This window comes from Aplidium turbinatum, chromosome 1 (assembly GCF_918807975.1).
Source record: "Aplidium turbinatum chromosome 1, kaAplTurb1.1, whole genome shotgun sequence".
Lineage (NCBI taxonomy): Eukaryota > Metazoa > Chordata > Ascidiacea > Aplousobranchia > Polyclinidae > Aplidium > Aplidium turbinatum.
In genome coordinates, this window is record NC_137472.1 from 23,303,965 (window position 1) to 23,318,852 (window position 14,888).

At 38.7% G+C, this 14,888-nt stretch overlaps 1 protein-coding gene across 1 annotated transcript in view; it reads right to left on the reverse strand.

Annotated features, from left to right (window-relative positions):
* LOC145770349 (protein PAT1 homolog 1-like) overlaps positions 1-14,888 on the reverse strand; it is a 188,751-nt gene that overhangs the window by 61,633 nt on the left and 112,230 nt on the right. Inside the window, exons 9-11 of the mRNA XM_082581970.1 lie at positions 9,352-9,573; positions 7,864-8,036; positions 6,685-6,804 (exon numbers count right to left, since the gene is read on the reverse strand). Coding sequence (XP_082438096.1) covers positions 6,685-6,804; positions 7,864-8,036; positions 9,352-9,573 — 515 coding nt within the window. The remainder of the gene's footprint in view (positions 1-6,684; positions 6,805-7,863; positions 8,037-9,351; positions 9,574-14,888) is intronic.

The following is a 14,888-nucleotide window of genomic DNA, read 5'->3' on the forward strand; positions in this document are numbered from 1 at the left end:
TTTTTAGTATGTTATTCTGTATGATGTAAGCTTTCAGAAAATGTATGGGTCAAAACATTTGCAATTAGTGGTGGGTCAAGCCCTATTTTGAGCCGGATTGACTGGGCTATTAAGGAGGAAATAAAATTACACATCAGCCGATATCGTTGTGTTTCGTCTCACTACGGTAGGGACAAAACGCCTATCAAAAAGTATTTGCCTAGTGCTCTGAATGTCAGGAAGATGTACAAGTCGTTTCTGGAAGGATATTTGGGAACACTAGATGTTAAGTATTCCCTTTATTACAAGATATTTGTGACTTGCTTTAATCTTGGGTTTGGAGACCCCAAGACAGATGTTTGCTCAACCTGCGTGAAGATAAAGTCTACATTCAGTGCAACTGTGAATGCGAACCAAAAAAGGGAGTTGGTCACTGAGCAACTGGTGCACAAAATGCTCGCAAATAAATTTTATACCTTACTCAAGGAGGAACAAGATGACTCGGTGCTAACAGTTTGCTTTGACCTTATGCAAAATCAGCCTCTGCCGAAGTCCTCAATAGGCGAAGCTTATTATTCTCGGCAGTTTTGGCAGTTTTTCCTTGGTGTACTTGTTCACCGACCTGGTGAACAAGACAGAGACGATGTATCATTTTATACATGGGGTGAGCATGAACAAGGTAGAGGAGCCAACTCTGTGGCTAGTGCAATCACCCACTTTATCGAGGAGCGACTTGCAACAACTCCTAGCAATGGCATTACAACGATTCGCTTGTTTAGTGACTCTTGCGTAGGGCAAAACAAAAATTATTCCTTTTTACTTGCTCTGCACATACTAGCAGCTAAGCACAAACTGAAATTCATTCATTATTTTCCAGTTAGAGGCCATTCCTACATGCCTCCTGATAGGGCATTTGGAAGAGTGGAAAAAAAATTAAGACGTCATGAAACAATTTTGTTGCCTTCTCAGTATTTCACTATTTTCAATGAAGTTGGCCGGGTTCTCCAGTACGGGAAGGACTGGAAAGTTTATGATTTTAAAAAGGTCTCGGACAGGGTTGTCAAAAAGCAGGCTGGATTTAGAATCACAGATGCGAAGATACTGGAAGTGGCACATCACAGATGCGAAGATACTGGAAGTGGCACCGCCACCATCACAGATGACCGTGAAGAATTTTTATTCTGCCATGGGATGCCAACATTCTATCCTTAACAGAGGCATCCGCCTGAGTTCGCTGCAAGCTGAAGAACTTCCTCCAACAAACAACGTCAAAGCGCTAAAAAAGCGAGGTGTTCTTCAGCTTTTGCAGGCAATGGGGCAGAATGGGAATACTCCAGTAATGGATTTTTACCAGGCTGTATGTGAAACAACTCGAAGTGAAGCAAATGAGAGTGACTGTGATGATGCCATTCGAATTTCAAATGAAGATAGCTGGTAGAAGATCACAAATGTGACAGTTTTTTGACGAAAAACTCTTTGTTTTTTTATTTCGTTTGTTTTGTGGTTAATATCGTTGGTTTGGTGAATAAACGAATTGGTTTCGTTCATTCTGGCATTTTTTTTCTCCAGTTTATTTCCAAAACCGCTTATGTCCACATTTCTAATTTTATAAAAATGCGATTCTAAGCCCTCTAATATTCTTTAGATCTGGACAAACGTCATGGCTCAATTCAGTAGGTAGTTATACATCGTTAGAAATCAAAAGCGCATTACATTTACCAAGCGAAACTGTCATAAACGTTTTTCGTGGTTTTCTCAAATCACCGAACGTGGATGTAAGCGGTTTTGGAAACAAGCTCTTCATATGTCGACAACAACAAAGATCAAAAATATCAGTTAGCTGAAAGTGAGACTAAAAAAATACTAGGAAAGTTAAAAATAGTTAGTGATGAAATGAAACAATAAAAAATAAAAATACTTGAGCTCAGTGAAACAACATTGAAAGGTAAAGGTACTTTCAAAATCGCTGATAATTTTTGCTTACATACTCAGGGAAGGTGAAAGATACTATTGTAGTATTGTTTTTCTGTTGGAAAGAAATACATCAAACATTCTTATGGGATATCTCCCAGTAAACGACAAAGTTTTAATGATTAGAATCAAAGCAAAGCCTTGCAACATCACAATATACAAATATTATACGCACCAACTACATCAGCAGAAGATTCTCTCATCAAAGAATTTTAAGATTCATTGCAAGATACAATGGACAAAATTCCAAAAAACAGATCTTTTAGTAGTTATGGGAGACCCAAATTCAAAAATAGGAAAAGTAAATTGTGCATTAAGTATATATATACTCATGGAATCCATGGACTTGGTGAACAGAATGCACAAAAACAACTAATAAAGTTTTGTGAAAACAACAAGTTTTTAGTTGCAAATGCAACATTTGCGGAGCATCTTCATCGACTGTATACCTGAATATCACCAGATGCAAAAACAAGAAATCAAATTGACTATTGTATTATGATCTCGCAAAAATGGAGAAGCAGCATTAAAAAAGTAAAAACTTATCCTGGAGCTCGCTGTGGTACCGGCCACCAACTGTTAAAATCAACATCAAAGCGTCGGCTACAAACGACGACACACCTCCAACTTCAATTCAATTATGATGAAACCTTATTCAATTGAAACAAGCCACAGATTGAAGGTTTTATTAAGTATAGATCAGGGGTGTCCAAACTTTTTGCCAGGTGGGCCATACTTGATAATGCGAAAGTGCCCACGAGCTAACAGTCTCTGGCAATCTTTCATTGCATAAAGAAAGATACATTAAGCTATATGTAGACCTCCCCAATCCCCGGACTTTCTTTTGTTTTAATCTATATTGTGACTTTTCTGCATGGGTTTTCAATGCTGATTTTAAAAATATGCATAACATTTTTTTTCGATCAACGTCTGGAAAGTTATTCGCTGTTGCTTAGCAACAACTTTTCATAAAAATTACAAAAATCCCCTTTGAAACCCCTTTACTTTTAACCTAGTATGCTGATGTCTAGATTATCTGAAAGCATTTCTTCTGCTGAAGAATTAAAAAAAAAATTTTAAAATTGGACAATCGGTACCAGAGTTATGACCGTTTAAGTACCCAGATTACGCAGTCACGCATGACTGATTTTTGTTAATTTATTGCCAAATGATACTAGAAAAATGGTGAAAGTTGCTGTCAAGGGGTTTTTGGGGGTAAGGAGTTCAAAAAATATATTAAAAAGTGTCTCAGAGCAACAGAAAAAAAGTTATCCTCTTAGGCCACTGCACTTTTTGTGAACCCAGAGGAGGCAAGTGTTGCATTGGATAGAGTTTGTGCCCACACCGGCCCTACACACAGCACAAGGGTAGCGTCCAGAGTCTTTTAGTCGATGCAACTCCTTTCCGATAATCATGATCTTGGTTTTGGCCATGTTGACCTTTAGGCCTTTGGCAGCCAAGCCGTCCTTCTATATCTTCAACCTTTCCACGAGCTTGTCTAGGCATTCAGAGATGATGATCAGGTCGTCAGCATAGAGGAGTTCTCAAGGACAACCCGTGCGGAAGTCACATGACAGTGCCTCGAGTACTAAGTACATCTGCATGCACATATAATTCAAGCTCTGTTGAAGAACATACCGTACACACCAGCTGACCTGTAGGTCAAATCATAATATCGGAACAGTACAAAATAAATAGCAAAGCAATTTTTGCTTTGTGAAAATTTTATGCCAATTATGACAAATTGAAATTTTAGTGTTTTTTATGATCTCATGCCGAGTTATACCGTTATAGTACTAGGGACCCCCATTATAGTTATGATAATCAATTTGGATTTAAACAAAATCAAAGCACTGATATATGTGTGTTTTTTTTTTACTGAAGCAAATTGTTTCTTATTATGTTGAACACGGTAGTCCTGTATTTGCAGTATTTCTAGACTCTTCTAAAGCCTTTGACAGAGTCAACGATAACTTTCTTTTCAAAAAATTAATTGAGCAAAATTTACTTTTGTATTTTATCTGTCAATGGTATGATCAGCAACTCAAGCAAATAGAATGGGAGTTTCACTTTTCTTGTAGCTTTTCTCTAAGCAACAAGGTAAAACAGGGGGGTGTGCCGGTGTGTTGAGTCCATTTCTCTTTTCTGTGTACATAGATGATTTATCAGTGGCAACGAACAAAATTAAAGCCGGCTGTTTAATTGGTAATTCAATTAACAATCATTTCTTGTGTTGTCTCTACACAAGAGTATGTGAACAATATGCTCAACCACATGACAAAGTCTTTAATTGTGGCACGTCCCAAGCAATGTAATTTCCCACCAAAGGGGTTATCTGAATATAATCCTAAACCCTCTCTTTTTAACTCGAAACTTTGTTTGTTTGTTTATTTTATTATCTTTATCCTGCATTGCGGGAAAGCGGACTTGAGCGCTATGCATTGGTGTACGCCTTCCGATGTACACCTGAAACTTAATTTTGTTGACCGAGTTAAGTACTTAGGACTTGTGTGCATTTAAGAAGTAACTTGCATGATGATTGCGATATCTCTAGACAAGTTCGTTCCTTTTATTGCCCTGCTAATAAATTAAGAGCTAAAGCTTCTAGGTGTTCTCAACTGGTCACTTCGATCGTATTGTATGAATATGTAATATGTATGGAAGTCAACTATAGAGCAATTTTTTTGTTCTAGTATTCATCATCTTCGAGTGGAGTGGCGTATAACACGCTTTGTTTCGTATTTTATATGGATTGCCTCGTCACATCAACATCAGTGAGCTTCAGATCTTTTGCGATATAATTACATTTGAGGCCTTGATAGGTGAGGTTCACTTTTCGATAGAGATAGAGAGGTTCATTTTTCGTTTAGAGAGATAGAGAGGTTCATTTTTCGTTTATCAAACGCAGCAAAAACTCAGCTAATAGTTTAATTTTGTCTTTCATGAAATCGGATTCTTTCTTATTGTCATTTCATGAACACTACAAACAAATAATGTACTGTATCTTGTATAACCTTATTCTGAATGTGTCTACTTGTTTATACTGACATAGCCCATGTCTCAAGCCTTAAAGCAGCCGGCGGCCATTGCTGCTAAGTAGTACTTGAATGACTGCCGGCGCTACCTCCTCGGTCGACCAAGTTTGACCGCCGGTTTCTTATAGCCAATTATTTAATTTCACAATAAAATGATCGTGGATTGACTGTCGAAAATATGTAGTATTAAAGAGTGACGCAGAATTAGGTCAGCGCGTCATTATCACCACTGTTGTATTGAGCGGGAACATTTGCTATTGTATGGAGTGTTTTGTTTGTGGGAAATGCAGTAAAGGAAGGAATGAAGTGGAAGGCCATGATGATGAGTTCTGCCATGGCATCGAAACAGTGACAGACTTCTGTTATCTGGGTGATCGGATAAATGGAAGTGGTGGATGTGAAGCAGCGGTGACAACAAGGGCAAGATTGGGCTGGGCAAAGTTCAGGGAATGTGGGGAAATGTTGTATGGCAGAAAATTCTCACTAAGGATGAAAGGGAAAGTATATCGGAGCTGTGTGCGGCCTGCAATGCTATATGGTAGCGAGACATGGATATTGAGAGAGAGTGAACTGGCAATCCTGAGAAGAACGGAAAGGTCAATGGTGAGAGCAATGTGTGGGGTGAAAACGAGAAGGGAAAAAAGGACTGAAGAATTGTTGGATATGCTAGAGATGAGAGAGACCATAGACCAACTGGCAAGGGCAAATGGAGTAAGATGGTATGGACATGTGATAAGGAGGGAGGAAGGAAGTTTTCTTAGAAAGGCACTAGATCTAAAGGTGGATGGGAAGAGGAAACGCGGTCGTCCAAGAAGAACGTGGAAACAACAAGTGAAGGATGAATTTAAAAAAGTCGGACTGAAGGAGGAAGATGCAAGGGACAGGGTGAAATGGAGAAAAGGGATTAAAACAATTGCTGCGCGGAAACAATCGGCCACCCCCACTAGTGGGGAACAAACCGACGATGGATTATGATGATGATGATGATGATGATGGAATATATCCAGCTGCTATCACCAGCTGTAAGTCTTGTTTGTAATTCCGACATTTATTTTAACAAAGTGTTAATCTGAAGTGCTAATTTACAAGGCTGGCAATATTGTTGTTTTTATGTCGATGCAATGTTGTCGGACACTGAATTGTTGTTAAAAAGGAGAATTAGGCTAGTTGGCATCCGAGGGGAAACATGTGTCTTCATAGTTGAGAAATGTTCCCGTTGTGTGTTAGTGACTACACACCCTCAATGGTGACATTATAACGGTATAAATGGTCACTGGTCAGGTTTTATGAAAGGCGGTGTGAAGTTGAAACAATTTAGCGTCGTTAGATGGTCTCGCAATATCGCTATTACAATCGCGATAAAGCAGTTATTGCGTGGTACAACGATTCTATTGCACGACGTCGCCCAGACTTCAACAACACTAAGTGATCATTTTAGCATTGTTGCAAGTTTAATTCTATTACTTGTGGTATCGTTATTTGTATTTTGGCCTTCAAGCAAGCAAATTTGGCCGCCGCGAAGGAGCTCTCGGCAGGCGATGATGGCTGCCGAAAAAAATCACGAATTTTAAAGCCTGATGTCTTATAGTGCATGTTGCATGCAAGTGAATTTGTTGAATTGTTTTTTCTCTTTATATGGATCGCAAGGTCTGAAATAAACGTTTAATATATCATATAAATATTAGCATTAATCAGATACCTCTGATTGTTGCGGCGATTATGTCGATTGTTGGATCGTTCTTGACGCATGAGCAGAAACTTGCTGTGCTCTGGATGAAGGTGGCCAGGGCCGAGTCTTGGTGAAAGACCATGAAGCAGCCTACCAATTTATTTGAGACATGACGTAACAAAACAACATTGCAACAAAGCATTTTTGCAAAAACATGCACACTAGGGTTGATAAAAATTTGTGATCCATAGTCTTGAAATGGAGAAGTCGCAGGAGACGACTGGTCGATCCTGATGCTTCGGGAAAAACACCCGGCTTCTTTGAAGCAAAATGGAGAGAGAGTCTTACGGTACTGTTTCTTATAAGAGTCTTTATTTAAAGCAGAAAAGCTTGTAAGGTGATATTTATTATTCAATTATTCATGCAATATAACCTTTATCTTCACTATTAACCCTTTGAAGGTTGGGGGGGGGGCTGTCAATTCAACTTTTTTGTATCAACAGTTGTATCTCTAAAACCACTGAGGCTGCGACTACGAGATTTCTTGACTTTTCCTAACTTTTATTCACCTTTATTGAGCTGAAATTTTGAGCGAATAAAGGTTATAAATTGAGAGATATAAGGCATTTCTCAGCACATCCTCTGAAATATTTCATATTCTATTGTTCAAAATTTTCCCACCAGCTGGATGAAAGCAATTAATTTGGCCCATGTCTCGTTAATCAAATGATTTAAATTGAGATTATGTAAAAAAAAATTATTCACAACATTGCAATGCATGTTTTTCATTACTCTATCAAAAAATACCAAATAATTCAAACGTCATAAGTCACATCAACATTTCAACGTATATAAGCAGTTCTAAAATTTACATAGTTTTAATTTTCGGATATGCTCTGCGTGAATAGTTTTACAAAGTGAATCCCAAATTTTGAAACCGTGCCTTAAAAAATAACAGAGATATCACTCCAAAAGCATAAGAAGAATCGACAGCCCCCCCCCCCAAACTGAGCAAGACTCCAGAAGCCCAACCGCCTGAGGGTTAAGAGTTTTAAAAGATATACACAGCGACTGAAAACAATATTTTTAACTGCTTGCTACTGAATCTTATGCAAAGGTGCGTAAGAAAGTTTCAGTACTTAAGCCAACATACCACAATCTCAACCACGGGTATCTAGTTAGAATATTTTTACACAACAGTTGTCTCACTCATGTCCTTGCTCAATGAATGTAAATCTTGGAGAAACTTGGGTGTGAATTGGGCGTAATGAACTTGCGGTTATCATTCTAGAAGAAGCTATAGAAAAGGCTGTAGAGCAGGCGATTGGACCCTCTGGTAGTGGAGCAGATTCCACTCTTATTCCAAGATAATTGCTCACATCCTTCAAATGAACAAATAAAATAGTCAGTTGTGAGTACTCACGTTTATTGCCCTAATAAATGAGGGCACTTGTTTTGCGCACTTGCAGTAAAGTGAAGTGAGCAATTTCATAAGAACATTCATTGTCAAGCAAGAGTAGTGTCTTTTTGATTTACAAATGAGTACTTTTTAAATATACAGGCCCATGCGCATTTTTTTCAATTTCGGAACCTAGTGCAAACACACGACGGCTGAAAAAGTTGAAAATTGGAATAAAAGCTTCTTTAGGTAAGATAAACTGTTAATTTTGCGATAATAAGATACAAATAAGATAACAAATAAGATACAAATAAGATACAAATAAGATAAATTTCGCGAGAAATACCATCTCATTTGATTACTTTTTTACAAAAACTATCCTATGAAAATTTCAAAGCAAAAAATTACATTTTAGAGGTGGCACCTAGTCCTTCAACATTGCTGATTTTCATGGCACCCATGAGGTAGTACAGTAAATACCACTAAAAATCGACAACACTGTTCAACATGCATCTAATTCAATAACATGGCACGCAAATCTGGTGTAAAATAAATTATTACAAGTGTTTTGGGTAACAATCTGCATTTATTCTAACGCTTTGTCAATCAGACACGACTGACTTCTTCAAGGCCCAAGGGGTTTCTTCAAGGTAGATTAAGTAATCCCTACATGTCTAGCATGGCTAAAACAGAGCTGTGTTGCTGCTACATCCACACCTTTGCCAGTAGCTTGAATAAGATTTGGCACTCTAGAAACTTACCATCCCAATGCACCAATAAATTTTCTCAGTTAGGAAATCGTTTTTCATGTTTTTACTGATTGTTATCCTTGATTTTTGTCGTGTTTGCCAAATAGTCAAGAAACTAAAATTAAAATGTTCTGGATTCTTTCCTACACTTGAAGGGGTTGGAATAATAAGCAAGTCTGAGCAGTCACTTATCTTAGCAACATCTAAGGAGAAAAGGAGGGTTTGATTCAACATCATAATCCTTTTCTTTTGAGAACTTTTTGATGTTGATGGTTTTGGTTCATAAAAATCTTCCGTTCCACCTGAAGCATTGCTGGAACTTGTACTACTTTCAAGAACAAATGCTTCATTAAATCATGCCGATTTTCTTATCTTTGTTCGAGCTATTTTTTGCTTTTCTATTGTTTCTGTTGTTTTTTTTCTTTTCAAATTATTCCAATCATTCTCCCCATTGCAATCCTTCGCCCTGCGCTCTGTTCTTTATTATTTATACTGTCAAAACACTCAAGAAATTATCGAAAGCAGATAAAATTGCCGAACTACTCTCACCTGAGTTAGCGATGGATTAACTGGCATTCTGTGTCGGGGCCACATTGGATTGGGTGGAATTGGAGGCCCGGGCAGGCGAGTCACATTCAGAGAGGGTGGATAATTCCTTATTGGTTTTAGCCTGGGGCATGGAATTCCTGGTAAAGGAATAACAGGAGGTTGCACTATACCTCCTGAGGATCCAGGCACCGGTAAGACCACTTGACCTTGAGGATTCTGTAACTGAAATTTTACAAGTATTGCATATTAAAATCTTAAGTTATAATAGCCATAAAACTATTCTACCAATTTACAACCAGGGATCTTAAACTCAAATTGCTCTGAGGATCAAATGAATGATGCTATTTCTCCCGCTACTTTTTTTAACTTAAACTGACACAGCAAGCACTTTGTGATGTCAAAATTACCTTGAAAACAAATGATATCATTCGTTTACACTGCAATTTCAATGTTGTTTTAAAAAACACGTTTTAGGTAAAAAATTTTAGTTGCGCATCTTTCAAAAACACGAGCATTTCAAAATGCAAGTCCTGCCCTTTTGGCTTCAATACGTCTTTTCCAGCAGAGAAAAATCACTTCACCGCAGCACTGGAAGGAATGGGAGCATTGTATTTAAGGTGCCTAAAACAGGTAAATAAATTCGCTAAGTTTACCTAAGATACCAAAAAGATGACATTAACAAACTTCCCTGACCAGTACATAGTAAAAAATACCAACAGGCTACTAAGTGACACGCTTGCAAACTTTCGTTGACTTTCGGCGAATCTGGCACTCATTCAATTGCGAAAATAAAAACGGCAACACCGCTGTGACATCACCATAAGTGGGAAAGATACATTTTTTCTCTGTGGTGACTTGGTAAGGTATAGTACGACTACTGCAAAACGTGAATGTGTGGGGCTCTGTTGGTCTGAAACAGGGGTCACCAACTGGCGGCCCGCGGGCCACGCTGTTATGTGTGCCCGCAGAAGATATCAGTGTACAAATATAACCAAAAATAATTTTCTTGAGGAGTTACGACGACGTTTTCTTCGTAAACAGTTTTTCGTGAAACAATTGTTTGTAAAATTAATTCTTCGTAAAGCAATTCTTCGGGCATGCAATTGACCGTGATACTAATTGTTCGTAAACAAATGTTCATAAAAGTTAGGCTACAGCTTTTAAAAAAAAAACAGTTACAATTGTTTACGAACAATCAATTAGGGTAGCCTATATGCTAGAGATGTGCTAATTGTGCTTAAAGACGTGCTGTACCTGTAGAGGGTAGACGAGCAGACAGAGTGTAGAGTCCCTGATCCAGAATGGCATTACAGTTTGTGAGCAGCAAAAAAGGAAAGCCAAAACTTTTGTATAGTGGCCAGCTATATTACAACGATTATAGTGCACTTAACGCACAAGGGCAACTACTTATTGGAAATGTGAGCATTTTTATAAAAAATGTCCTGCACGAGTAACAACTGCTATGGCAGCCATTGTACAATCCAGAGGTGAGCACAATCATGCTGGAGATGCTGGTCATGTCGAAGCAGCAAAGGTTATGGAAAATATTTGTTGTGCAACAAAAGACAGTCGTGATGCCCCAAGTTACCTCGTCTCAGCAGAGACTATTGGACTCAGTCAAGTGTGCAGAGCATGAAAAGGGCAGTCACCAAAGTGCGAATGAAGGAAAATGCAGGCCCAACAATCTCACGTTCTCTCCGTGACATTGTGCTTCCAGTAGAGTACAAGCAAACGTTTGCTGGTGTAACATTCTTGGCCTATGATTCTGGGCCTGCAGATAACCGTATGGTCCTCTTCGCCACTGAAAGAAATTTGCAGCTCCTTGCCGGTTCAAAGCACTGGTATGCAGACGACACCTTCAAGACAGTGCCTTCACTGTTTGAACAGCTTTACACAATACACGGACTGAAATAAAACACTTCAGTGCCTCTGGTGTATGCCCTGCTGGGGGACAAAAGGAGAGGGACATACATTCATCTGCTGCAAAAGATCAAGGAGTTGTTACCTGCTGTTGCTGTTCCAGAGACAATCATGACTGACTTTGAGATGGTCATGGTCAATGCAGTAAGCAGAGAGTACCCCCTTTCAACTCACCGTGGCTGTTTCTTCTATTTGTGCCAGTGCATTTGGAGAAAGACGCAATCAAGTGGCCTGAAGGAGCAGTACAAGACATGTGCAGAGTTTGCTCTGAGGTTGCGCATGTTGTCGTCTCTGGCCTTTGTGCTTATCGATGAAGTCAGCCGGGCCTTTGACATTCTCATTGATGGGAATGTATTACCAGATGTTGCTCAGCCACTAATTGACTACTTTGAAGACACTTGGGTTGGGCGCCCAGATCGTCGTCAAGGGCGCCGTCCTCCAATGTTTGCAATTCAAATGTGGAACTGCTATGATGGCGTCCTCAGTGGCCTTCCCAAAACTAATGATAGCATTGAAGGATGGCACAGATGGTTCATGTTCCAGGTATCTGCAAATCATCCAGATATTTGGAAGTTCATATCTGCAATGAAGCGAGAGCAAAACCTAAATGAGGTTCGCATTGAACAGTATGTCAGTGGCCAGGCAGGACCCCATCCAAAGAAGTACAAGGACAGTGCAGAAAGACTAACTAGAGTCGTCCGAACTTGGCGACTTTCAAGATGATGAAATTTGTGATTACTTGGGTGGAATTGCACACAATACTTCATACTAAACTTGGCTCGTGGACAATTTACATGAAGTTACTTAAAGTAGTATTGGAATTGACCTATCACCTGTTTACGAACAATTAATTTTACGAACAATTGTTTTACGAACAACTGTTTACGAACAATTCACCTATAAGCCTTAAAGAGCATGAAGGCAAACAATACTTTCTGGGAAGCATATTTTCGCTTTGTATATGATTCCACCGACCAATCAGATTGTAGTTCTAGGTGGGGACTGGGGATCGCTTAAAGTTATTCCAATGCGATGTCCAGCCACACTGTGAGCATACGGTTGCTTATTTTAAGTTTGTAATTGTCATGTAAACACTAGTGTGCGTTTCACCGTTACTGTGTTTCACGAGCAGTGTTCCCATTATGCAAGTTTTTGTTGGCAAAATAGGTCAGTGTGCCAACTCAATTTATAATAAATTGGCAAAATATTACATATAAATTTAAAGACTTTTTCTGGTATTATGAAAATATTTAGCTTAGTAGCCTACTGCAAAATGTTGTTAATCCCCAATTCTTGCCATGCTGATAAGCACCGCAAGTGACAGTTGTCTAAAATCAAAGAAAAACGGTTTTATAAACTCTCACAAAAAGGATGAAACACCAACTCATTGCTTTTTTAGAGGGAACACTGTTCATGAGTTACAATAGAAACGTTTTTTTTCTGGTGATTTCCACAAGTGTTTGTTTCATTAGTGCCTGGTTTCTTTCTCCCTGCTATTGGAGCCTATTTTTCGCTGATATGTTTGCAGGTCACTATTGTTGCCTCTTGCCTGTATTACGATGTGTCAAACATTTCCTTGTTTACGGAAACTGTTAATTGCAAGATATCTTTTGTGAAGCGAAGTGACAGCACCACTATGGCTTGGCGATGAATATTCTGATGAAACCGCTCGCACTTATACAAGTGCGCAAAACAAGTGGCCTCGTTTATTAGGCATTGTTAGAAGTCAAAAGTGTTGTTAAAGGAGTTTGGCCTGCCGGTAGCATTGTTCGACTAATTTTGTTGCTGTGGTATTCTAAGACAAATATTAGCAATATGTAACGCTGGATACGAAATGCGTTCTTTTCTGGCATAAGGGTCAATTTTATTACCTAAAATTTTATTTGTGCGACAGCTCTCCTTAGTGCCAAAATGGCCCGCATGCAAAAAAGGTTGGTGATCCCTGATCTAAAGCATGTGCAAAATAAGAATTATCGAAATGAAAAAGTGAACTTATTATTACTATCAGGTTTAGATCAAATAGGTTGAGTTTACTTTTATCAAACAGCATCTCAATTCAATTGAAATTGCAGTTTCGCAGGGCTACAATTTTGGTAATTTTTTATTTGTCCTAATCTGGCTATAGCCATTTGCAGTGTAACAACAGTATCTCACAAACAGTATCCTTAATTTAATTATGGTTGAGGCAATGCCTACAAATTGCTGTTTATGTGACAGTGTCAGTGACAAAGACCGTGTGCTATCTTTTCACGCTTTTCACAAAACAAGGTGCTGAGAAGAAAATGGTCAAAGTTTTCTTCAAGTGTTCAAAAGTGGGATGGGCCTTACAAAACTAGTCATATTATTATGTTCTCTTCACTTCACTGAAGATGATTTTGTTATGGTGGTGCGTTTGCCACAACTAGCACTCTAAGTGGTGCGTTTGCCACAAGTGCGAGTCTATGCCCCAGCCCAATGAATGTGTATGTTGCCATAAAGTGCCACAGACAAAAGAACTTTTGAAGAAAGACGCATCTACTGTAGTTGTGTTACAAATTTGACCGATTTTGAGGCACACTTACATCATGCAGTTCTGAGGACATTTTTTATGAGGAGCAGGAAGAACTGGACAAAAACCAATAAACCAAAAGGAGAAAACGGAGACCCTTCAAACGAGTAAGGATGCTACATCAGGCTAAAAATACCCTAAACACTAAAGAATGCACACTAAAAGAAATGATTTTATTTCCTTGCAGGCAGTATCGATTAGTTGCCTACAGGCATGTATTGGAGTCGATACTACAAGCTGATGCTATCGGAAGCAACAATCGGATTGTGCTGCCTTCATGCATTCTTTGGCGAATCCAAAATAATTTTCCAAGTCCAGATGGCCGTTACACCGTATTTCAATGGCCAACTGAAGGCACATTATGAGAGAGAGAGAACTTTCATTTACTTATGAATAGTGAATATGAATTATGATTCGTACGATTTCTTCATTTTCACTTCAAGTATATTTTAGGTTTTGTAGGAACGTGAAGATGTACTATCCAGAATACAAACCAACATGGAAGTTCTACAAACAAATAAATCAAGAAAATTGAAATATTTTGGCCACATGATTCGCAATAATTCTATTCAAAGACAACTACTAGAAGGAAAAATGAACGGCAAACGAAATAGGGATAGACCACCAAGAACTTGGATTAATGATATTGAAGACTGGTCAGGACTTAACTACAAAACTGCAGCAGAAAAATCTTACAACAGAGAAACTTGGCGTCTCATTGGCTCCAACCCTCGACGAGAGGAAGAAACTTAATGATGATGATGAAGAACGTATTCAGTACAGTTTTATTAAACTGCAACAACAATAAATCTTTAAAAAAAGTAACCGCTTGTACCAACTCCCACCAAACTGTGATCCACCAATTACATTAGGAAACATTTGGTTCATCCGTCGCTAACAACACTCACTTAGGATGACGTTACACAACCAAAGTCGTCCCAGAGCAGTGAAATATGCAGTTTCACCCACAGCGCTGCGGAGCAGTCGTTTGATATAAATTACGCCCTAACCAGTCGAGCTTCGAGGTTAAGATTAAAAAGTTTGCTAAGCATAATTCTGCGCTAGGAAA